Consider the following 26197-nt stretch of genomic DNA (forward strand, 5'->3'; position numbering starts at 1 on the left):
TTGAAAAAAATAATATCCACATGGTTTATGTTTCTTATTATATCTAGAGATACATTCTGAATTCTCCTTTGGAGGCTTCAGTAGCTACAGAAAAAGTCTTGATGATAAGAAATTAAGAAAGTGAAGGGTAGGACTTGCTAGAAGAATTTATGCAGCTAAGGACAGAATACAAGACTTCAGGGTCTGAAAGGGTGAAGCAGAACTGTTTATCTGTCATGCCATATAGAAAAGATTTCTGAGCTGATTTATTGCTTAGCTTTTGGAAGATCAACACAGTCACACAGAAAAAAAATCACTGTTTTCTTTTCTTCTTTCCAGAACTATAAACCTGTATTTCAAAAGCTATTGTTGAAGTGGAGGATTAGATGAAAAGGTTGATCCCTGACTCAGTTTTCAAGGGCAGGTCTCATGCTACTTAACTCAGGAATTTTCCCAGTTTTCTGTTGCATTCTATGCTGCCATCATCTGGTTCTTTTCATAAAATCTGACATTTTCTAAATCTCAGTTATCTCCAGGCCTGAATTTCTCTTTGGGTAAGAATCTTCAATGCTTTTCATGATGATCTCTCAGAGTAAGAATTTACCTTTTCTCAGGCAGCAAGCATCTCTCTGCAGCTCCCCCTGCCAGAACATTTACCCAGACTCTGGGCTGGCCATGCAGTTCCCTTTGCCTGAGTACTCAAGATGGAGGGAGGATATTAATTTATGTGTCTGTTCATATTCCAGCATACCATTCTGAATCTAAATCTCTTCAATCACCTAGCAGAGATTTCTTGATAGCTAGCCAGTTACTTCTAACCTGCCAGCCACCAGCATCTTGACTATGCCTTCCTAACTCAGGGAATGCAGACATTTGGTCATGGAAAACACCTCTCCTCCCACAGTAAGGGGTGTTACCAACTCTCCCAGTGATTTACTTAAATATAAACAGGTTGTTTACTCACTCCAAGGCAAATCTTATCTTCTGCCTGATGGGGCAATGATAAAAAGTAACAGAAGCTTTCCAATGGGCTTAGATGGATCCACACTGCTTCCAAGACATCAAAACCTTCACCTCCTTCTCATACATCTGGCAGCAGAGCAGTGTGGAAGATTCAGAAACAGTCATCTGGCTAAACTCTGGATTTCTGATGGCAGGTAAAACTCTGAGGGAACTGTGAAAGCACTGGCACTGATACAGACACAGGAAAGAACAATATATAAATAAACTTTGCTTCATCTTTAGATTGCAGCATACCACTCTGGGTTCTGAGGAAAGGCTTCTCCTGGAGCATTTCCAATGCTTGGCTTTTTGTCTACTCTGATCTTCACAAAAGCCCTGTCTCTGTGCATGCCAGGCAAAAGCCTGCCTAGCCAAACATGCTCAGCTGCTTTGTCTTCCTGCTAAAGAATTCACCTAACCTGTTCTGTAGGTAACCAGGACAGGAGAGCAAGGCTGCCTCTCTGCTGCCCAGCCACACCCCAGCTCCAAGAGCAAAACAGAAGGATGCTGCAAAGAACATTTCTGTCTTACATGGAACTTCAAACAAGCAAGCACTGCACATCCCTCTATCACAGCACACATCAATCAAGGCAAGCAGTTCTTGACAGGACACCAATCAATCACCACAGGGAGACAGCAGCATGGGGAGACATTCCAATATGTTTTCCTTCATTCTTTTTCCTGAAACAAGAGAGGGAAGTTAAATAAGGCTCTTCTGGAGCTTGTGATGCACATTTTTCAGGTATGATAATTACTACATACAAAGGAGACTTTGAGGCCTATAAATTAGAATGAACAAGTCTTGGGGCAAACCAGAAAAAAAAGAGCATATTTACATAGGGACTCTGAGGAGAGAGGAACCTAAAAACAGAAAAGATGGGAAACTTGGTCTTAGAAACAATAAAAATTTCTGCTTCATTTTAATTTTCACATCCAAGTCCTGAGAAAATCTACAGAATTAAAACCAACATTAAATACACATTTCTTTAATGAACAAAGTAGAAATATGCCTAATATTTGGATTTGCAGAAGTGACCACTTATTTTGCCTGAGTACTAACTTCAAATGACAGTGCTGAAACTTACAGATTCTGTATTTGCTATTTATTTTTGCAATGACAGAACAGAAGTGGGACAAAGTGGCTGGACAGCTATATGAAACCTGAATCCATTCTGAATTCATTTGAATCCATTCTGAATTCAAATCTGAATTGGACCCCAACCAATACATACAGGTCTTGTGCACCACTACATGCCTCCCTTAAAAATTTTAACTGCTCTGAATACTGGATGAATGTCTCCTTATGCATCCTGGCTGAACTGGGCTGAGACTTTCAGACCCACTTGGGAACTGGCATAAGTGGAACTGCACTCCCAAGGTTTAAATTCTATCAATTCTAATGAAGCAGCACAGAAAGTAAATATGTACCTCTAAAAGTACTCATGTCAGCACAGTTAAATATTAGAGGCTTGAGGAAACACCTTTTATACAGTTGCTGGTAGAAGAGTGCAGACAAGCCCTTTATTGGCCCTATATAACATTGTATTTATTTCTTACACCACCAGTTTTCATGGCCTTCGACCTATATAACTGTAGAATAAGAAGAAAATAAAGAAGCAAACCACATGGAAATATGTGCCCCATGTTCCTCACTTGAGGATTGAACAAAACAAAGAATGTTTCATTTCAGTTTTCAAGCAGGCTCTCCATGTTTCTGAAGAGTGCTGATGCCCTATGATATCTGAGCAAGACAGCTTTAGGACTGTACACACAGCATTCCTCCTTGCTTTATTAATAAAACAATAATGAACTCAGTGGTGCAGAAGCAACAGAACATGCTGCTATGAAGGAGACCTCAAAGCCCACTCACCTGCTTCACTGGTGTATATTAAAATTAATGAGTTTCTGCTGCAGAAGGAAAGAGGTGTCCTTACAGGGGAATGAAATCTATGATCTTTATATTGTAGCACAGCCACTGAGAAGCACAGAAATCTGCACAGCTCAGTCTCAAATAACAAATATCTTTTTACAAAGGAAGGCAAGGACAGGCTGAATATACTTGCTGTACATATTGAAAGAGGGGATAGGAGAGTTTTTCATTTGCATCTTAAGCACCTTCCCACTAGTAAAAACTGGATCATGGCTCCCTCCCTCCCTCCACCCCCATTTTTATAGCTAAGTGAGAAAAATATTGGCGATATTGAATGCCAGCCAGCAGCTGAGGCTGCTAACTCAGCCATTATAACCACAGTATTTAATAGCTGTCAGTTAGAGCCCTGATACTTATACATGGAAACATATACCATTTTTAAAATGTTGTTTCATTAGGACAGCTCAGTTTTATTCCAAATTCTTCAAGGCTTCATTTGACTGCAAAGAGGAGTTACTAACACACTTCTACAATAGCAACTCTGTGAAACTTATTTCCTGCTTAGGAGTTCCAATGAGAAACAAAAGTTGCCAGCATGTTTCATATCTGAAGCATGTCAAGTATTTTGTGAGCTCAGTTCAAGCCATTTGCTTGGACTGAAGTTGTAACTGGAGAGTACTTTAACCAGAGATTATCCTAATTCTATAGAATAATTACCTAAAATCTTAAAGAGGATCATTTTCTTATCACTTCCTTTTCTTAGGTATTTCTAGAGATACACTGACCTCAGATATATTGAGTGCTAGCTTCAAACATAGTTTAAAACAACAAGTGCTGAATAATGATAAAATTTAGAAAACCAGGATCAATTCAAAACTTTTCTGAACTGTCCTGTAGGCACCAGGTACTCCCATTAAATGAGGATATTTGATCTCAATCTATTCAGATTTGAATTTTAATGCACTTTCTATTCTAGAGTTCATTGCAATCTGCAGAAAACTGCTACAGAGCAGGAAAAAAGAGGAGGGTAGAAGGTGGGAGGGGGACACAGACAACACACAGGATAGACAGGCCCAAACAAAACCACCCGCCAACAAGCAAAGAAACACAAAATACCCACACCAAAACCAGACTTGAGGAAGCACCAACAATTAAATTTCCTAATGTGTGGCTATGATTTATACCTAAAATCTTTACAACACTTATGTAGAGCTTAGTGTTTTCCACAGCATAACCTACATCTCAGTCTGCAAACTTCTTCTGTTCTAGTCAGCCTATTAACAGTATCATATAAAGGGCAGCATTTTTTTAATCTCCTTAAAATCCAGAAAAACACTGCCCTGCCATTAAGTCCCTGTCAGTCCAGAAGCATTCCACTGGGGCTTCATTAGTTCCTTACTGAAATATACTTTTCTTCTAGTCTCACTAGAGTCAAGCTTTATCAAAAACATACTACATGAAGAAACATGGTATCTGAAGTTCAGCCTCTATCACTTCTTTTTTGGAAAAGGTTTTTGGAAAGGCAAGAAAGAATATGGAAGGGAAAATCTGTCCCAGAAGACTCCAGCACCAGTTATTTATACGACATAAAGAGAGGATGATCTCTTTTGTTGCTTGCAAATCTCCCTTTGTGTCTCTTTCCTCTCCCCTACTGTTGTAGATGGGGCAGAAAGTACCTGGGGAATGCTCTGATTTTGGGGATATTTTGAATCCAACCACAGCTGATCCCAGCTTGTCCAGTTTAAGCAGAGCAGAACCTCAGTACTGAACAATCTGATACATGTACAGTAAAATCTCACACTGGATTCTGGCAAAGAATTTATTTCCTTCCTTCTTCCCTCCTAACATGGAGAAGTGCAATTGGGTGTGTGTCCCCACAAAAGAGTGATTTTTAAGAGACATTTCTACAAGGCCAAAGAGTCAGAGACCACCTCTGCTAAAAGGAGCCTTAAGCAGTCAGAGGCCATGTCCACATCAGCAAGGACTGGAGTTCACTGGAAACAGAGCTGGGCAATGAGAGGGTGCTGATGACCTGACATGCTACCATCAATATTTCATTAGGGTTTATCTCAAAAAAGAACAAATCTGGTCTCACTAGGGATTGAATGCAGGCAGTGAGCATTGAAAATGCTCTTGGAAAACATTGTCCTTTCAGTTTAATCTGAAAGAGATCCAATAAAGCACCCCAAGTCTGCTCCATGGTATGAATCAAAGCACATTTACCAGGGATGAGCAGATTTGCTTCAGAAGCACATTCCTGATCTGAACTAAATTACTAATCTAGATGCACTATAAATTCTTCTGCATGAGATCCTGACAGCACAATATACAGAGGGGAAAAATTATTTTGTACTATGCTCAGACATGCATCCCTGAAAGTGGAATCAGGATGCTTCTTCCAAAGTAAAGTGATGCTATGTAAAAGCCAAACAGATAGGCAGGCAATTTTTAAAAAATCAAAGATAATGGAATGAAGCAATTTAACGTAATTTTACTCCCTTTAGGAGTAAAAATTGCTTTTACATTTCAATCAAATTAGAGCATCTATGCAACATAAGCCACATAAGCCACAGAGCTAAGCGCCAAGCAGTGTCTTGGATGTTTCTCCAGTGGCATTCAGGTGACAGAAGAAAAATCAGGATTTTTTACAGGCTTAAGACCTTTGACACTTTCAGCTGTTTTTTTTTTCTTTTTTATCTAATCACACAAAATTAATTAAAGATATTTTGATATGCCTCAATGGAAATAAAATTCTTTTTCTTCAGACAGAAATTAAATATAGTAACAAAACTCCAAAACAATCTATTCTCAGCACCCTGTGAGGGGGGTAGAAGACAATAGCAAATGTGTATATTTATCTGGAAATGTTTACAACACACTTAAGAATTTCTTTCTTTATTAAGGAATTTCGAAGTTACTAATGTCAATGGTGATCTGGTGCCAAATGAAACACAATTTTTATCCCCTGCAGTTGCTCAGTTCTTAGTGATCATGGGTAATATTTATAAATCTGTAGAAACTTAAGTCAAGCTGTGAACTTAAGCTTCTCAATCTTTTTACCGAATTTAAGGAAGTCTAAGTACATACAGCTCTTGACTGATTTAGGTGGCACTACATGAGAACTGCATAGAAAACTTGACACTTCACACAGTTTTCTTGTGCATTTCAGACCTGGCCAGTAGAACAAAAAATAATGAAGCATAAATCATTAGCTGCCCTGAATGGTTCAGTTGTTTTCTCTTCTGGTTAAACTGAGCAACAGTGAAAAAGGTGATATCATAACAGAGGAGGAAAAGCTGCTCTCTTGCTTTGAAGTGGTTTTGGGTTAAAATTCAATAGTAGCAAGAGTCAAAAGAAAGTAATCAAGGAAGTATCATGACATCTATAATACTGTGTAGCAGTTCTGGGAACAAAAATCACCTTTTCAGACGAACAAAATTCCTGTAGTCCAGCAAATAATATTAATTTTAAGCTATAGACATGACTATGTCAAGACAAAGGTCTCAGTATAACATAAAGTCAAAGTGGTCAGTGCTCCTTAATGTACATGTGTGCATAGATTTGATTGTAGAGCACTGACTGCATGATCCTACCTTATGCACCACATAGATGCAGATAATGCTTTCATGAATAAACAAAAAAATTTATCCTTTGGAACTAAATTTTCTTACCAAAGTCTGGCAGGTCCATCTCCTCTCCAGTCTTTTCTCAGTATTTGTCTAAGTTCATTACCCTCTCATCCTGGTTTTAATATCATCATTCAGGCTTTTTTTTTTACTCAAAATTGACCAAACCATTCACAGCAGACCAGAATTAAACTTTTGTATCACTTGAACATGGCACACAGTAAGTGTTTATTAAAAATGCATATATAAGGGATGCATAAAAATTATATAATTATATCATTCTTTAACTTCTCACCCCTTTTAAAATATGCTGATAGGCTTGTAGCAAAAAAAACCCCAACAAACAAACAAACAAAAAAACCAAAAAACAATTCCACATGTGTATTTTTAGAGATAATCTAAAAACAATTCCAGAGATAAAAAACTCACAAAAGAAATGCAGTGGCCGCCAGAGGGAGAGCTGGCCGCGCCAGAGCCCGGGGAGCTCGGCAGCGGCTGCAGCATCACTGCCCACACCGCGCACATACAGACACACACATACAGACAGACAGACAGACACACATACACTCACACACTGCTGACAGCCGGCGGATCCCCCATGCACAGGGCTCCTTCTAAAGGAAATGCCTGTACAATCACAGCATTTGGGTTCCTATGTAATCTAAAGATGCAAATCTCGACTAAAGGAGTTGATACTCAGTGTCATTAAAGATTAGTCTCAACCTCCTTTAAAATTATTTTCTTACTAGTATTTAAGGTATTTTTCTTATCTTTTCCTGGAGAAAAAATAACTAGGGCAACACAGAGAGGAGAATAAAAGGATCTGTAGGAGTTCTACCTGGCCAAGTGAAGAAAGGACACCTACAAACCTGTATTTTCCACTTATTTTTTGTTTACCTACCCACAAAATGGGAATAAGCCAAGAAGGAAAGCTAGGAGGTGGTACCATGACAGAGTTCACCTGCCTTCAGTCCCTGCTGGTAGGAGGCCAAACCCTGTGACTAGTGAGTGTCAGAAGCCAGTAGATCTCCCTATCAGGAGGAGCAGACCTTACTTTGGGCTGGTAACCTCAGCCAGCAGGAGAACCCCTGGGAACTGGGGCACTCTGCTGCAGAACACAGCTGGGACCAGCCACGTCGCACGGACCTGGTCACACATTGCCGCACAGCTGCTGTTCTGTGCTAACCAAAGCCTGTGCCAGCCTACTCTGACTCATATTACAGAACATATAAAAATATTCCAGCTGGCCTTTGAATATTCCCACAAAGCAAAGAGATCCCACATTGCCAAAATGGAAAGAATGAAAAAGACCATGCCTTTATGTTATAGTTCAGAGATTTCCCAGTCCCTGAAACCTCCACAGCAAAGAGGCTATGGTCCCTCACGTTTCTGACCTGTTCACTATCTCTCTGCTCCCTTAGCTCTTTGGTCCTGACATACCTGTTTAGAAAAGCAGCTTTTCCAAATTATTCAATTTGTTTCATGTACAGGTTGAACAGTTCAAAATTAATATTCCTTTGGCTAAGTCTCCTCAAGATTTGATGGAGATATTCTCTGTTATTGAAGTGTATGTTGAATCCTGTAGAGTCTGAGATATGGCTCAGAGGGCATCCTGCCAAAAAACAGAGCCATTTTCCCTCACATTCTTCCTACACAACTAAATGGATAAATCAAGGTGTTGTGAAAATTGACACAGGAAAATCCAACAGGTGACATGAAATTATTGCTCTCAAAGCAATTTTGCATGAAACAAAACATGTATTGATTACATATCCAATATAGCACTCTCATTGTATCTCTAAGAAAATTCCCTGATCACAGAAGCTCCATTTTAGAATACATTTGCTGTTGTTTTTTCCTGGGTACTGTCAAGAAACAATTTCATTTAAAACAGTTCATCATATGAAAGTGTATAATTTTTTTAAAAAACAACCTTTAGCATCTGCCCAGCATTTTTACCTGTTCAGAAATTACAGTAAATCACAGCCTTTATCTCACCTGCTAATTTAGCTAGGATATGTCCAGAACAAAGGGCCACAATAAATGCCAAAGTGAGGGCTACACCCACTTATAAATCACACAGCCCCAGGTCTCTTAGTTAGCAGGTTAAAAATTTACTAGATTTTAACTGACGTACAAGACAAGTAGGTCCCTTCAATGACAACTGACTTATCAGAGGACAAGTCTTTAGCAAGTACTCCTTAGCCCACCATGGACTTTTCTAAAATATCTGTTTCCATCTGTTTATCTTAGCCCCAAAAAAGACTTTATCTGGATAGATATGGGCATGAAGAAAGCACAATAACATAGCATCAAAAGGATCTATAATCTCAGGCTTTGCTACTTCCAGTCCTCTACCTTGTTGTCAATTGCAAAGTGGTGGTGATAAATGTGACATCAAAATGCAGTCTCACACTTCGGTTTATGACCAACAACAAAAAAGGTAAGGTCACTGTTTCTTAAAATCTATTTTCTTAAGAAATGTGTCTATCAAAATCTGTCTTTACATTGTATTTTCATCCTGCTCTTCATTCTGCTTTTCTTATTTACTAAAAAACCTCCTAGTTTATACATCTACAGTTGTGGTGTGGATCTGGAGTATGAGTTGTGCTTTCAGATGTGGGAGGAAAGGACAGAGAACTATTTGTATGAATGCACTATAACTTCAATGCATTTGTGCCAGCTCACAATGGATGAGTACCTATTTCAAAGGTAGAGCTACACAAATCTTAAAATATGTGTGCCTGCGACTGCAGCTATTCTTGAGAGACAAGGGGAAAATGATGAGAGAAGATAGAAAGAGAATATGGAGAAGAAAGATGGTGTTATTTAGGTGGATTTAATCTAATTGTTCTAAATCTGCTTCTGTGACACGAAATAGTGAATACAGAAGAATACAGTGGTCACTGTGCTGATTTGGCCGTCAGCAAAGCAGCAATGCATAGCAATAATTCCAATTTACATAAATACACAGATTCTGTGGTTTGGCCTTAATTTAAATCAGACTTTTTCACGTCAAAACTAGAATAATTTATTTTAATATGCGAGTCTTGTTAGCCAGTTCTCGTTGTTTAAACATTCTGTATGATCAGGAAATGCATCAAAAACCACTGTGAGGAGAGCCATCACCAAGTAACAAATATATTTATGTGTAACAAACGTATCAACAAATGCTACGTCTGCTTTGCTCTGTGCACATTCTTCAGACCTCAGAGCTATATCCAGCAATGGACTGCATTAAACACCCCCCACACTGAGTTTCCTGCTGCCTCATGTGATGATTCCATTATCAGAAGTCACATTCTCATGAGGATTTTGTCTGACCTAACTTCTCAGTCCCTAACCTCTGCAAATTACAATTCCTGCTCAGCTTTTCTCACTCTCAGAATTGGTTATTTCACCTTTCAAATACTCTAACACCTTAACCTTCTCTTTAAGTTGCTGAAAAAAAGGTAATTTTAATCTTCTGCTTCTTGCCTCTCTAAATGATATCCTCAGATTGAAATAAAAGGACAATCTCAATTTTCTCTGTTGTATTTTGCCCCTCCCCTCCCTAACCCCCAACCTATCTATAGATGCCTGCACAGACAGTTTTTCTTTTGCATGAGACATTTCCCCTGACCTTTACCTTTCTGTCACACCCTGCTTTAATACTGATATGCAGAATATTCATTTCAGATTTAAGTCTCAGAGAAGAAAATTATCCACAGTGATTTTGCCTGCTTGTGGTAAATTATAGCCTTGGACATTCATTGTTTTGGATCTGTTTTGGTAAAGATATTCGTCTGCTTTAGGAAAACAAGCAGATGAATTAGGAACTGGTTGAGAAATTACCAAGTTTCTCCCACACTTTCACTACAGCAGTTGGTGTTCAATATTTCATTTAAATCATACACATAACATAAAATATGGGTTTTTTTTCTTTCATGTGTAAAGTTACAAATCAAATTAAAGTGTTCCTGTGCAGATTACCTAGGAATGTAGAATCTCAGTTCCACTGTCAATTGACTCTCCATGTACATCACAACAGAAATATTGATGCCTACAGCAGGCACCCAAACACACTGTGTGAAAGGACACAAGGAAGGGAAAGGACAATCAAAGCTGATCAAAGTGGTGTGAATTCTAGGGCACCTACTGAACTCTGAAATCTACCCTCTTTTTATGGTGAAGCTTGCACATGGAATTGGTGGAATGACATTTTCCACGAACTTCAAAAAATATTGGCATGACATTAGTTCAATCTCAGGATACCTATCTCAAAAAGTTCCTGGGAGAGGTATTAAGCAGATGCAGGGTAATCTAGTGAAGATTTTATTGACTATGGTGTTAAAAATATCGCTTAAATAAATCACATTAAATGGTTCACAGAGAATACTGAAATCAAATTAGTCCAACAAATGGCCATGGATTTCCATAGCCTTTTTTTCCTGAGGAAAGAACATATAAAGTTGCCTCAGTATTTGTGTGCTTCTGTTGGCTAAATATCATGGTAAATTCCTCTCAGAAATCCATGACCTAGACAAAAACAAATGTTTTCCCGATTTTCAGTGCTATAGTGCTATTCTTTTTCTAGTTTGCATCAGAAAAAAATATTTTTTAAAAAAATTCCTCGTGGGGCTGTGTCAGAAGTGACAGAACATGGCTCTGCAGAGCAAAAGGCAGAGGGCAAACAGCAGCCCTGTGATTGCCTGGCACTGTCTGTGTCACCTTCAGACTTGCACAAATCAGTCACAACCAGCTCTGCAACTGATAGCAAAGTTTGTGTGCATGCAGAGCAACAGGAGCCTGGATGAGCTCACTAATTTGAGCACTTGGAAGCAGGAAAGAAAAGGCATAATAGTCTTGCCATGAAAGTCTGAAGGTAAAAGGGATCAGGGGAGGGGAGGAAGGCTGGGTGTTGAGGGGAAGTCTGGACTGACTCAGAGTGACAGCAGTAACAGCCTGTTCCACTGTGGTCTGCCAGTGCACACCATTTCCAGCAGTGCTACAGAGCTGGACTCAGCAGTGGTGATCATAGCTCAGCACCTTTCCAGCTGCTTCCAGGTGGTATTTTTGTAACAAAACAGAGTAACTTTATGAAAGCACTTGAATCAGAGTTGAACATGATCAGGACTTAAGAGAGATGCTTCTATTTGTTTAAAGACACATCAAGTTTTGAAATTCCAGTGGGATTTCACAATCTGCAGTGGAAATACAGCACCACATTCTCCAGTATTATGCATTTCCATACATGCCAAAGGACAACGTGATTCCTAGCAAACATTACAAAGGTGTGGCTATAGGGTTTTTCCTACCTATAGTTTTCTACAGGTAGCACCAAAACTTCCCTTATCATAATTTTAGAAAGTATTCCCCTGCTTATGCTAAAGTCAACACACTTTCCTGTTCCTTTTAACTCCTGCACACCTTGTAGAACCTTTGTCCATACTGATTACTAAGGAGGTTCCAAGAGCCAGGTTTTCTGGAGGCTGATGGCAGGCAGTGAGGATGAAAGGGAAGCTGCCAGTGAGCAGCACTTACCTATTAGCCATTAGCTAAGGAGACTCCCACTCCAGCTGCTGCCTAAAGAGAGATTTCAATGGAAAGATTACCCACATTTGATAAGGAATATTCCCAGCTTGGGAAGGACTCATGCTTAGTAGATGGTAATAATATTAGTCTAATATTTAAAGTGTGTCAAGCAGTGCAAATAGGTTAAAATATTTAATTATGGATTCATTGAGGTATAAATTAACTCAGTGGTGCTAGGCTGATAGCTTAATTCTCAAATTCATATGTAATTTTCTACTTTAGATGAGCCAGGCATTGACTGAAATAGCCAACATAGACTTGTGAACAAATAAAATTAGGGAAGAGGAGGTGAATTTTTGCCAGGTTTACTTTATAACACTGTATTTACTTTCAGTCTACAATATAGTCCCTGAAATGAGCATACCTAAATAATTTTCAGGCAATTAACACATATAAGACAGACTTTGGAGAGATCATTGACACAGCAAACACTTGACAGGCCTGCCAATGAATGTTCTTATGAAAACAAACACAGAAGCTCCTGGAAGTTCTTTCTAAAAATGTCTGCTGGGGTCCAGACATCAAGTGATGGGTGACTTGTCACACACTGTTCCTACAAAGCAATCATTTCTAGCAATCACATAGTCTATATAAATACACAAATAAACTTGTATGAAACAGGACTTTTTGCTGGTATTTTTACTTGTACTTTTCTGGCAAATGCCACATAAAAGCTACAGAAAAGCATGGCTCCCTCTGTAATATATGTACATAAATGGAATTACTATTCAGTGAATAATCCATCCCCATTTCCTAATCTGATTTTAAGGCAGGGAGATCACAATATCTTAATATTTAACAATGAAATGTGGTCTGTCTAAATCTTGTTACAGAAAGTTGAAATATTTTTTACATGTCCATTTACTCATAGCTTCATTTGTGCAATTCTATTTTTAAATGTGCAAAACTGCCTTAACTATACAGTTATTCCATACAGTCAGTGAATCTGAGGAATAACTCAAGATAGCAGCATTTTCTACCCTGGACAAAATTCTGTACAACTCTGGCTCCAAATTGCAGAAAAGGAATAAACACTATTTTGGGAGGCCTGAAAATATTGCCTTGAAAGCAAAGGCCAGATTTGTAGGATCCTGAATCCTTGTCAGAAAAATTACACAAGCCTTCTCTTAAGTAGGTTATAGACATCTCTGTCACTGTGGTTGCACCCATAATACCTGACCCACTCCCAGTTATAGAACAGGATCAACCAACATCAGGACAAAGGCTCAGAGATCCTTGCACTTTAACAGCTGCACCTGGGGGTGGACAAGTGGCCCTTGAGCCCAGTTCTAAAGTTTCTGCTGATGACTACAATGGAATTTGGGTGTGAATCCATTCACCTTCAATTCCTCTATCTAGAATGTGATAAGACCAAGCCAACAATTCAAGCTACAGTTGTGCTTACACTTAAATGCTTTCTTTTCCTGTTGGCCACATTTCCTTTTTAAAAAGGCCATCCTGTGGGAATAAAGAGCTCAAAAGCAAAACAAAATAAAAACATTTTACATTTCATAATGAGCTGTTTAAAGCACTCATCTTGCTTCACCTTACCAAACATTTTTTCCAGCTCACAGATATTTCAAATATATATTTGAGGTCTGGGCACAAACAGTGCTCTGTTTCTATATTTATGGTAAGATCTTTGTATGTAAAGATTATAGATGTTTTCCATTTTCAAATAGATGACTTTACAACTTGCTTCACTCAGAAGAAAGTTTCCATTAATCTGGAAACAACCAATGTTGGCAGTGCCAGCTGAGCAAACAGTAAACTGAAAAATACAGCAGATGTTACATGAGAGAGAATAAAGTAGGAAAATCAACAAACACTTGTCTCCAAGCCTGGGCTTGTCCATCAGTTAGTTTTACTGTGATGGCCTCCCAGAAGCAAGTACTTGAAGACAAGTATTTGTCTGCTACATAAACTGGAATGCCAAGTACTTGCAACTTGCTCTAGGTTGCAAGAGATGTGAGTCAGTGCTGTTGAAATCATTATAACATGATGCTAAACTTGGGGTATTGGAGAAAACTACCATGGGGATTATCAGGTACAGAAAAAACAATTGCCCAAGAAAAAAAACACACACAAGGCAGCTAGTGGGAAACAATCTGAGCATGGGTATTGTTCTTCCTAGTGGGATCACACAAATGTTTATGCAAAAAACTTTCACTACTTTTTGTACCAGCTTAAGATATAGATAAAATAAGTCCCTACATTAAGATTTAGGGGAAAGAAGAGCAAATATTTTTATCTGCTAGTAACCTTGACTGCAACCTAGGTGAAAGATTGTAAAGACACCAAGCCTACCATGACTTTTTACACACAGCAGAGAGGATGAGGTAAAGGCACAGGAATCAAATAGTAAAACCTTTGGGCAAAACATTGTCACAGAAATGTCTTTACCCTAGCTGACCCATCTCCTCATTTTCCCACAGCTTACTGATGGGCCTAGGCATGATTCTTAATTGTTTCATGACTTTTTTTTCATGTTTCACTGAAAACTGAGAAAAGGTAAAACCCTGTCTTTGCAAATGCAGCTTTTGAACTGGCAGCAGCATGACTCATCATGAAAAATGAAAAGCCATGCTAAACACAGCAACTAATGGAGAAAGGCTCTGAAAAGGGGATTCTCCTGTGACAGCACAGTCTTTATACTAAGAAGCTTGGGACCTGGTACAGTTATAACTCCTCTGACTTCAAAGGTACCTAAAGAATTAATTTGGGTCTGTTTGTTTTGGTTATGGCTGACTAGCCAGAAACAAAACCCAAAAGGTTCAGGAAATGCCAAGGTAATCTGATTTCCTTTCTCCCTCATACAGCAAGGATAGAGCTCCCAGCTGACTACATAATACCCAGGATGATGATACAGTGTCTTGACTGTCATTTATCAATGCTGCTGCTGCTAGAAATCAAAGATTTATGTTCTCAAAAGAGCTTTTTGGCAGAAACTCCCAATTGCACTGCAGGGTAATTCCATATACTGAAGCACATCAATGCAGTTTGCTTTGTGTATTTGCCCCCTGCCCAAATAGTCCTTTATAGACTTAGTACTTAGCTGTCAGGCAACAAGCATGAACTTGAATCTGTCCGGACAGATTTTGTAATTATATGTTTTGAACAACAAATGCTTCATTTCTAGGTGCTCTTTACCTCCTCAGCTCTGCATTGAAGAGATTACCATGCCCTGGGATTGCTCAATTGAGTCCAAAAAGAGTCAGCAAATTCCTTAGAACAAGATGAGACTTTTTAAAATTAATCCTCATATTTCAAGGCATTGTTTTGCATAGTGAAACGTAACTAAACTATCAACATGTTACTCTATTTAAGAATTAGAATTCAGAGATGCTTAAACTAGTAATGGATGACTGCTGTTTTGGTATTTACATTGAGATCCATGCAAAACTGAGCATAGAGATGGAGAGAGTCCATTCCCTAAGTGGCATTTTTGTTTGACATTCAAGAACATTTTTTTCAAAATAAACACTTTCTTTGCAAGATGTTCACAAAGTACACAGAAATTGCCGTCTTGAAGTAAGAATTGCATAAAGAAGAGATTAATTTCTATCTACTCAGATCTTTTCAGGGGCTTCCAAGGCTCAATACAGGTTATTACTCCAAGCATAACTCCAGAACAATTCTCAAAATAAAAGACAGGGACAACGCTCCTTACAAAGTCAATGCTAGGGGAGTAAAGATTGTATTTGTATGTGTCTCTACAAAGACACTCACAAGGAACATTGTTTTAGAAAACTACCCCCAGGAGTCTATGAATGAGCCAAAAACTACCTTAAGAATGCCACTGAAAATTACTTCTAGCTTTCCAGGCAATTTTGAGCACTGCAAGAGTAATGTTCCTTTGGTTAATTAGTGCAGATGAGGTGCTAAACCCTTTGGCTGGCCCCTCCAACAGCCCAAGCTTGCAATGTTCCAGCGGATGCTATAAAGAAATTACATTGCACAGCCAGAACCTTCTTTAATAAATTTGATCTCTACAAATAATTAAACTACTCCTCTCGCCCCAAACCCCAGGAGCAAACTTTATGCTGTACCTCAGAGGACAAAAGCTCTTTGGAACATCATGCTGCTTGACAGTCCCCAAAGCTGCTCACAAACAGACCTGATTCTATATATTGCTGACAGAAAATTGAAGGTTTCACATGAGTTTTAGGGGACTTTGTCTAGATGGAAACTGGTGAACAGGCACAGAGGATCAGGCACTATAAATTGTTTCATAAGTTTCAGGTTCCGTATATTTAAGTCCTAGACGCATTCAGTTGTTAATAACAATTTCTCCATGCTGTAGACTGGAAGGATCACAATCAGTCCCTCTGAAGGGTGTGCTAGTACCCACATGGCTCAAAGACTAATGGTGTAAAGCACCTGCAGACACTTCCCTGGCAACATTAGCTCAATCCAGTATAGAAAGCAAAGGGGGCTGCTGGTACCCTCAGAAAGAACCATTATCACATCCCTCTCTTACATTAGACACCATCTCAAGCAGTGTCCTTCTGCTCTCGATGAGTTTCATGTAGTCTGATGATTGTGTCACTATGTTGTTTCCACACAGCTACTGTGTCATCCCATATTTACCTGTCAGAACACAACACAGCCCTCTTTCATAGGCAGTGAAGATGCCAGGGTCTGACAGAACATGTTGAGGATCTCCCCACCCACCACAGACAGCCAAGCCCTACAAGCCCCAGCAGGTCCATCCCAGGAGGAGCGCCAGTTTGTGCATTTCCTTTTCTCAAAGCGCTTCCTTTGCTGCAGCTGAACCAGTAATACTGGATGTGCTGTTGGTTAACCTGCCCATGCTCTTACTTCTCCTGCAAACAGTGGTTGATAGAAGTTTACTACTGTTTTCACTGATGCCCACCAACTCCTGCTCTATGTCCCTCCTGTAACTCAGTTTCTTTGTCAGAATGAGGTATCAGCTGAGCAAGCCCTGCCTCATTCCCAGTGTGGGAGCTGAACTGCTGATCAAAGAGCTTTCAAGCTTTGTCATTATATACCTGATGAAGGCCAGACAAAAGGCCAAACTATAGATCATGAAACTGCTTCTTCAGCAACTTACTTTCTCATGTATCAGTTAACTTTTTCCTAGTGTTCATCATGATCTCTGAACCTCATGATAGGGATCCCTGGTTTTTGTGCTGTTGAGGTTCCAATTACAATTAAATATCTTCCAGAAGTTCAAGTATGATCTATTTGAATATGTCCAGAGGTGTAAAGGAACATCTATAAGTTAGTCATTGACACGAAATAGTACCACAAATAAAATGAAAGCAAATCAAAAGTGATTAGTGGGCTTCCTGTACACTTTCCTAATTTTTTTCTTTTTCTGGTCTAAAATGCACTTTCTGATGTTAATTCTCCCCTCATCTTGCTCAATGTTAGTACTACTGCCCAGAAAAGTGTCCTGCTACCTATGGCCATTCACTAGAAACATCAGTTTACTCTCATATTTTGTGTGCTTGGGATCATGACACACTATGCTCTACCCTTCCCATTAAATTTTGTAACCTCTCAGACAGTGAAATGTTCTGTATCTACCCCAAACTGGAAAGTATTGTTAGGAATAAACACCCTAAGCTAGGCTATTGACATGAATAAATATAGACAGCTGACTTAGAAAAGGAGTTATCTAGTTAGAGCTAAAGTTAAGGGAGTAGGAGACTAAGTAATTCCAGCTAGTTTTATGTCAGCTTTGGTCACAGTAAACATTGAATTGTGTTATGTTATTTAAAGTACATTAAATGTTTTCTAACAGCACACTTTGCCTGGTATTGATAAAGTCTCTAACATTATCAGAAAGGGTAGCACATACAAGGTATCACAGATTCAAAGCCAAGACTTTTATGAAGACCCCTTTCACTTTCTCAGTTTATAAGCTCACCTCTGGCACCACTGCCCAAATGTTTGTAAAGCCCCCAGTATGATTGGACCAGAGTATGCAACCCTGGTGGTAAAAGACTGCACAGACTGCACTCTGTCAGTGGCCAAATCTCTGAGTGAAGGAGCAGTTAATTTATAGAGATACACATATAAGAAGAATGTTTATGGATTTCAAATTCCTAGATACACATTTTAGTAATATGCAGGCCTCATCACCAAACCCAGCACTGTCATCTGTTAATGCATGACATCATTCTGGTTGCTCATTTAGAAAGGGCAGCAGATGAGATCATAGAGTCATTAGGGTTGGAAAATACCTCTAAGATCAGCTGAACTACAGCCCTCTGTGAAGATAGCCAGCCTGCTACACTCAGTGTCAGCATACAATGAACTGAGAAGTCAGCCAAGCCATACACAGAGACCTTTTTTGAGAGGGACTAAATCACATGACAGGACCTCCCCCTGGCAAATGGACAGGACCAGGCTGCTTTTAGCAAGGGCAGCTACTCCTGAGAAAGGATGGTGCTGGCATAAAATGATTAGCATAGGAGACTGTTCAAGGGCAAAGCACATTTGCTAATGATGACTGTAGTGCATGAGCCCGCTGCTGGCTCCATGCCATCTGAAATAATTTGTTAAAAGGTAAAGTTCTGGAGACCAATAAGGCACAGAAGCCTATTGCAACTGAAACAAATTAGAACAGAGACATCCTTTGAAACAGAGGCAGCTTATACTTCATGGTGAGCACTCGCTTATGAGTTCCAGGTTTTTCAACAAAAATCAAGCAGATGCTTCCATTCTCTTCTGGGCTGAGCTGGCCTGAATTTTGGTAGCACAGTTTAGGCAGTATTCCCTTATTACTATGGCTGGTTGCAATTGTTATTTTGCATGGAAATCTATAAATTAAAAGGCTGTTTAAAGTGATTTTTTTTTCCAACATTTATTTTACCAAATGACCAACCATCATTTTAGGTACACTTCAAATTCAAACATCATCTAAATGGCTGTGCAAGGAACAGTCCATATTCAACAATGGCACACTTCTCTGTGAGGTAGGAAAGTACCATCCTGCCCATCTGGCAGATGGGAAGCAGGAAATACACAGAGAAGCAGGGCTGATTTTCCTGACTTACACAGATTCATTCACAATTCTCCTTGGCTCATGAAAAGACAGCATCTTTATACTCACATTTCTTGATTCATGACACCATAAAGAATGGCAAATTCAGTCCCTATTTGAAAATCACTGGGTTATAAAAGGTTACTGATTAAAATGTACAAAGTTCCAAAAGGAAGGCTGCAAGCAAGGGGATCCAGAAGCAACTGCCACGTGTCTTGTAAATACATTCTGTAACTGGCACAGTAGGACTGCAGATGATATTATAATACTGACAGCCAAAATAACCATCTACCCAGGACAAACAGCAAATTCTGAACTGTTAAAATTTTCAAGAATTGCTTCAGGAAATGTGAAAAGTCAAAAGGAAATTGAAAAAATATCAATAAGAAATCTTTTTAAGTTGCCTTTGATTAGGACATTTTTGTGCCATCTAACTAGTCATTTCCTGAGTATACTAAGAATGTTCTCAGGTTTTGTGAAAGGTTTTATCACTTTGCCTTGTCACTGCCCTGGAATTATTGTCCCCCTTAAAAATATCTTCTCCCATGCAATAATTTTACCTTTCAACATCAAATCACTGCATTTTGTTATCATTTTGCCTTTTACTGTCAAATTTCCATCAGTAAGAAACTGTGTTTTCCTGAAGAGCCAATTAACTTTCTGTTTAATGAATTATACTAGTTTTGTAGAACATGCTTTCTATGAAATTCTTCTATTATTCTTCTCATAACATGCCAGTCAGATTTCAGCATCCCTCTTGAAATATTTCCGGCAAAAGTGGACAATCTATTCCTCACAACTGTTGCACTCATCCCTAACTCAGAGGAACTCTCAAACTCTTTAGAACATTAGCCATTCTAGCTACAGGTTTGCTATCAGAGTTAATATTCATCTGGTGATTCAGTATGACTCCCAAACGTTCCTCAGAATCTTGAGGTGTCAGGGCATGCCTTAATCTGAGGAATTTCATCCTTCCTAAACACACAGCCCTGCTTTTGATAGTATTCTTACATGTGTGAGCCTTAACAAAAAGAAATAAGATTCACTTTCTTACAGCTACAAAACACATATAGAGCAGTTTGTTATTTCTGTTACAGAGGGCCACAGCAAAGGCCCATTTGCCATGTTCAGACATTATTGTTGGTGAAAAAATAAGAAACACTGCTAAGGAAGAGCCTTCATGATGGCAGAAGTGCAAAGGAAAATAGAAATCTTCAGCTAGTCCTAAAACAGGCTTTGTTATTGACATGAGCCTTGTGAACCAGAGCTTGAAATAAAAAAGCCAAAAGCCTTTTTTAGCAAATCTAACTCTTGCCATGAAACAGACTGGAGGCAGAAGCCATTAGAGACCCTCTGTAAACTTCTGAAGTGGTGAAATTAACCCAGGTGTGCTACTAATTTAACCTGTCATTCCAGAATGCATGACAGAGCTGAAACTTTATTAATCATCCCACATACACATGGAAAGAGAGAGCACCTTGTCCATAAATTATTGTAAACCTTTTCATTGCCCAGGAGGATCCAATTATTTTGAACGATTAAATGACAAAATAATTAAATAATCAAAGTTGTACAAACCAAAGCATTAAACTAATTCCTATTCCACCTTTGTTTCTGAAATTGAGAGTATCTAGATAATAAACTGAAAATTAGAGAGATTAGACATTGTTCTCAGTAGCTAAGAGTGTTCCTGCAAATCAGGCAAAAATTTGTTGGCTAACAAATCAAATGTTCAGGAAAAATAAGGAAATTAAAGTCAAAACTAGATTTAGAAAATACAACTAAAATGATAATGTAGGAAAATAAATTGGAGGATCTAACTATTTTAGAATTCATTGTCAGGATGCAAATAGCTTTAAAAAGGGAGGGAAATGAAACAGAAAAATAATTTCAAGATGCTGTTTTAGCAGAGGAGGGTTTGTGTCAGCTTCTACTCTTTTATATAAAATGTTCTTGACAAGCTCTACTACAGGTAACTTCTACCTCCAAGAATTAGAAAATTACAAGTGAATAAGTACATTCAAGAAAAAGTTAATTAGAGAATTTAAAGTAATTTTCTGCAAGAGAAACAAGAAGAATCAACAGTCAGGATGTTTTTCTGATTGAAATCTCTATGTAACAAAGACAGAATCCCACTTGCTTGAGCCATGCTCATGATCCTTCAAAGTCTGACTTACACACCACTTCTTGTATTATGCATGTTGTTTTCACAACTAGCACTCAAATTTCACTAACTCAAAGACAGTTCCATACTACAAGCATTATACACAACAAAACCAAAAGGACCAGTATGTAAAAAAATATTTTCAGAACATCGTATGAGCACTTAGAGCTGCTCTGTGGATTTCATAACTGCTTGTTAGGGACAATTAAATGGGGAGATTCAAGCTGTGGTCAGATTTTTGCAGCCTATCAGTGCAGATGGTGCACACTGGGAGCTGTCCCCTGGACCTTCTTCATCAAATACTGACAGAGGTAGGCAGATTTGCTCAGGGTTTATGGGATTAATATAGGATAGGAGAAAGACTGAGGATTAGGATAATGTCTAGCTGAAGCAGGAGGAGGTGGAAGGGGTTGAGGCTCTCACAAGGTTTTTTGGAAAGCAGGCACTGTCAGTTTGGAGAAAGTACAAGCCAGAGGTATTGCAGGGCCAGCCAGGACCTGAGGTATTGCAGTCAGTTCTCTGAAGATACCATAAGAGTAAGGCAATTAAGAAAAAAGGTTGCAGTCAAAGGAATAAGGATTTGGAGGAAGAGATACTTTGAAGCCTCTAATGGGAGCCACCAAAGAGACCCATTCCACTACCAACATGGCCAATTCCAATTGCTAATTTGCATATGGCAGCACACAGCTGCAGTGTGAGATCAGCTCTGGAAAACCCCATTAGCATCAGTACAGGACACTCACACAGCTCTGAAATGGGGATTAAATTTCTAATTCAAACCCCAAGAACAGGTTTCTTAATGTCTTGTAACTGCATCAGCTGTATGTCTGACAATACAGCTAGATCCATTTGGCAGCAGGCTATTACAATAGTCAGTGAAATGAGAAATTACCTGACAAGCCCTTTTTCCAGATAAACACAATGCATCAAACCCTTTTCAAATAGTTATTTCACCTACAGGCTATACACAATGGCATTTCCAAATTTTCAAAGATTTTGTTGAAATAGGTTATTAAAATAGTATTGAACTCCAGCCTTTGCAGGCCATCAGTCTCCAAGTGATTTAGACAGTGAGAAATCTGTAAAGACCATAATAGATCTCCAAACCAACTACAGGTCCTACGTGCCAGGCTGCAGAGAAATTTGCAAAGACACTCTTCAGAAATTATATCTAATGAAGCAGTGCCATCACATGCAGATTAGCTTGGCTCTCCTTAAGTCACTGGGTAAGGAGCCCATTCACATCTTAAGAAGATATGAGTAGAAAATAACTTTTATAATCCCCAAAATATTCTTTCATACAACCAGATTCTTCTTTGCATTCATGAATGGTAATAAGACCTTTGATCTGATCAAAATGTTTCAAAGGCCTATTCACCTCCAGGGGGGAAGAAAGGGAAGAAAAGGAAAAAAGAAAGCTTCCACACATTGTGTTATATAGTCTGTAAAGGTAAATTTACATTTAACAGCTTATTTTATCTAACAGTTTAGCACTTTCCCTTTCTTCCCACTTGTCCCTCCTCTTCCACTGCTCTTTCCTCCTCCTTTGCATTTTCCAGTAGCCACAGTTTCACCTTCTATCCTCTCTTTACCACATTTTGGCACTCAGCAGGCTTCCCTGGGCAATGATCTGACTCATCAGTGTAGCAATAACCACCCTTTAGCTTGGTTAGACCTCAGCCAGCTTAGTAAGCAGATTCAATGAAAGACAGCCACGTTACCTGTGGGAATATGGTACATAGAGACAGAAGCAGGATGTCTTCCACCAGGTCCACAGAGCCAGTATATCAGTTTAAACTTCTCACAAAATTTCACCATAAGCAAATACCAAGCAAAGAGCAGAATATCACTAAGAGGATCCACTTCAGATTCAGGTGAAAATAAGGACAATAATATCTTTCTGATTAGAAAATGCAGCTATGAAACAGGTCTGAAATCCTGACAATCAAAACAAAACTTCCATGAAAAATAAGGAAACTGTATTACACCACATTTTTTGCTCCTAGTTAATAATCACCACTCTAAGATAAAGGGTTAAGTAAATGTACAGTGCTGTGTGAAGCAGCAGTGAAAAATTTGAATCTGTTGGAAAAGAAGAGTTGGTGACATAGTGTCACAGGCATCCGGATGACTCCTGGGGCTCAGCTGCTCGCGCTGCCCCGCCTGGCACCCGGCACAGCCGGCAGCAGCTGCCAGAGCCCCGTGTTATTGAGGTGACCTCCCTGGCACTGGGAATGAGCAGGGGACAGCTGACATTAACAGTCTGAGTGACTGACAAGCTGAGTTTTTCCTCAGTTGCTGCTCCCAAATCACAAACTCCTCAGCAAAAAACAACAGGCCTTCACTGAAGAAAGTAGGCCTGGATTTCCAACACTCATCATCTGACATAAACAATCTTATCACCTCTGCTAACAAAGTTTTGCATAATCTTATCATGGTTTTTTTTTCCATTAATACTTGGAAAGGCTTACGCAAAACAAATTGTATGTGGGATATTTTTTGCCCACCCACAGCGGAGGATACTTAATATCTGGAAGCACAGGAAGGATTGCCAGAGTCTGAAGTCATCGTGTTTTCACAGCAGTTTCAAGCTTCAGATAAATAGCTAAGCATACATGCTTATCATACATGTCACCATGAGGTCTCTCATGGTCCCTGGACCACTCAGTGAGGTAAGCCTGAGGCCTGCAAGGTGGCTGAGTTCATCTCTCTGCTGCCAGAAGTCACATTTCCTACATCTTTCTTCTCTTGCTTCTTGTCTCCTGATCAGAATTAGAGTTCTTTTTACTCCCTAATACTACTGTACTACTGTTCCTGTCATCTCCTATTGAGCCTATTCAGCTCACTGACATTGTGGATATTCATGGATTTGGGGATTTAGGTTTGTTTTCAAGTTTTCTTTTTAATTACTTTCCTGACAGATTAGCAAATATAATTGCTTCACAGATGAATCAGATGAAGGGAAGTGACAGGAAAATGTGGCTGGAAGTGTGGGAGGAGAAAGCAGTAACTCTTTGCTCTGCTGGGAGCTATCAGATAAGGTTCATCCCATCTTGCAGAAGTCTGAGCTCCAGTGCTACAGGCACAGACTTGTCAGGCAGCTTCTCAAAGGAGCAGCGTGAGAGCTCTGCCCATGCCTCGGGAGAAGGGACGTCACCCACACGGCTGCTCAATGCCTTCACCACCTCCAGTCTTGTCCCTGCCTCTTCTACACCCCACCCTCCCCAGCTCCAGCTGCAGAAAGAGCTTTTCCCATCAGGAATTCCTACTTCAGCTCATCTTCTAGACCAAATTGTCTGTAATTTTAAGGCTTTCACCAGCAGCACCCGGTACTGTGGCACGGGTACACCTGGCACTAAGTGTTCACAAAAATCCGTCTGCAAGGCCCTAATTTTGCTCTGCCATCCTACTGAGGTCTCTTACATCCAAACATCACAACTGTCCTCATTGTGCTCTCCTCATAAAATAAGAATCAGAAGCATATGAGATGTAGTTTCCTTATTATTCCTTAGTATTTCAGTACCTGTTTTGGTACTTTTTTGCAGGATTTGGCCCTGGTTATGGGGTGGTTTGTTTTCACTTAATAAAACATAACCAAACTATGCAATAACTAAAGATGGTTCTTAGAGCCCTGCTAAAAATTCCCCGCACAGTTGGCTGGGTAGGATTTAAAACTCTGCCCTATTCTTAGAAGTGCATATCTGCAGCAGTTGGAAAATGCTAGGTTGTGAGCAATGTGTTCCACAAAATGTGTAAGGCACCCATCCTGAGTATTTCAGATTCTGTGGGTTTGTTTCAGTTTACACTTATAAAACAAAACAAACAAAAAAAACCTGAAAACACTCCCCAAATGACCACAAAACAAACACAGACCTATCACTTACCCGGGCACCTGAACACATTCTATTAAGTCTCACATTTGATATCACCTCAGTAATTACACTTAAACTATTCACTGAAGTGAGATTTTTAGATGAGACACAACAGAGCGCTAAAGGTGCGTTGGAAAGTTTCCCACATCCAGAGGTTCATAAAATACACAAGACTAAGATCAGACAAGTCTGGGAATATGAAAAATGGCACACAAAACATTGTTAACTGATTAAAAAATAATCAGTATACTTCAATAAAGTTCACTGTGTAATTTTAGAAAATAGGAGCAGGATGGTCCATATTTAGCACAATAGGACTTTTAGCTGGGTTTAACTGTGTCTTATCAACATAAGATAGACCCCTACCACAGAAGGGACAGAAGGGACACCTAGGCCTGTGCCGTGTTCTAAAACCCCTCCATAGCATTGAAAGATGCCTGAGCCGCAGATGTACAAAAAAATTAAAAAATCAATGTGTTAAAGAAATCTGATGATAATGACAAATAGCTGGGGTTTGAGTTTAAAGAAGGAATATATTTATAGTTATGAATAGTAACAGGAAGGGAGTTGTACCAACTGAAACATAATAGTCCAAGGCTTTTCCTCCCAGAGATTTAGGGTGTGTATCTACTCAAACAAGTAAATGAGGTAGAATTTAGCTTCATAAAACTGTATAAATCTGAGCTATTTGGATATTGTTTTGTTTCAGTGAGAGGACCCAAGAAATTCATTATGTTCAAAGACGTGCCTAGTAGGGCATTACTTCTCCAAAATTGGCCTTCAAAGCAAAATTTAATCCCTCTGAGAGCTGGCACATGTTTTGCTATAAACTTTCTCTAAGATCCTAAAATTTATACATTTTTTAATAATTTCAAATGTATAATTTGATGGAAGGATGTGAGCCTTATTTAGATTTTCAAATTTCTATTTCTTGTTGGTTTATTTTCCACCTGTAAAATGCAAAACTGGGGTTCTAGGTGGAGAAGGGTCTGTCTCTCAATCAGTTGAGGCACCCCCGAGAACAGACTTTTGGGCCAATTGACAGGATGGCTGCAGTAAACATTTCTATTGAGAGACCTTCAACGAAATTTATCT

At 39.2% G+C, this 26197-nt stretch overlaps 1 protein-coding gene across 2 annotated transcripts in view; it reads left to right on the forward strand.

Annotated features, from left to right (window-relative positions):
• The first annotated feature begins 8877 nt into the window (after positions 1-8877).
• The window catches only part of PALMD (palmdelphin), a 43708-nt gene continuing 26388 nt past the window's right edge, over positions 8878-26197 (forward strand). For both annotated transcript variants that reach the window (XM_005422094.3, XM_031057931.1), the window contains exon 1: positions 8878-8920. In XM_005422094.3, coding sequence (XP_005422151.2) covers positions 8880-8920 — 41 coding nt within the window. In that variant the 5' untranslated portion in view covers positions 8878-8879. The remainder of the gene's footprint in view (positions 8921-26197) is intronic.

This window comes from Geospiza fortis, unplaced genomic scaffold (assembly GCF_000277835.1).
Source record: "Geospiza fortis unplaced genomic scaffold, GeoFor_1.0 scaffold403, whole genome shotgun sequence".
In the NCBI taxonomy this organism is placed as follows: Eukaryota; Metazoa; Chordata; class Aves; order Passeriformes; family Thraupidae; genus Geospiza; species Geospiza fortis.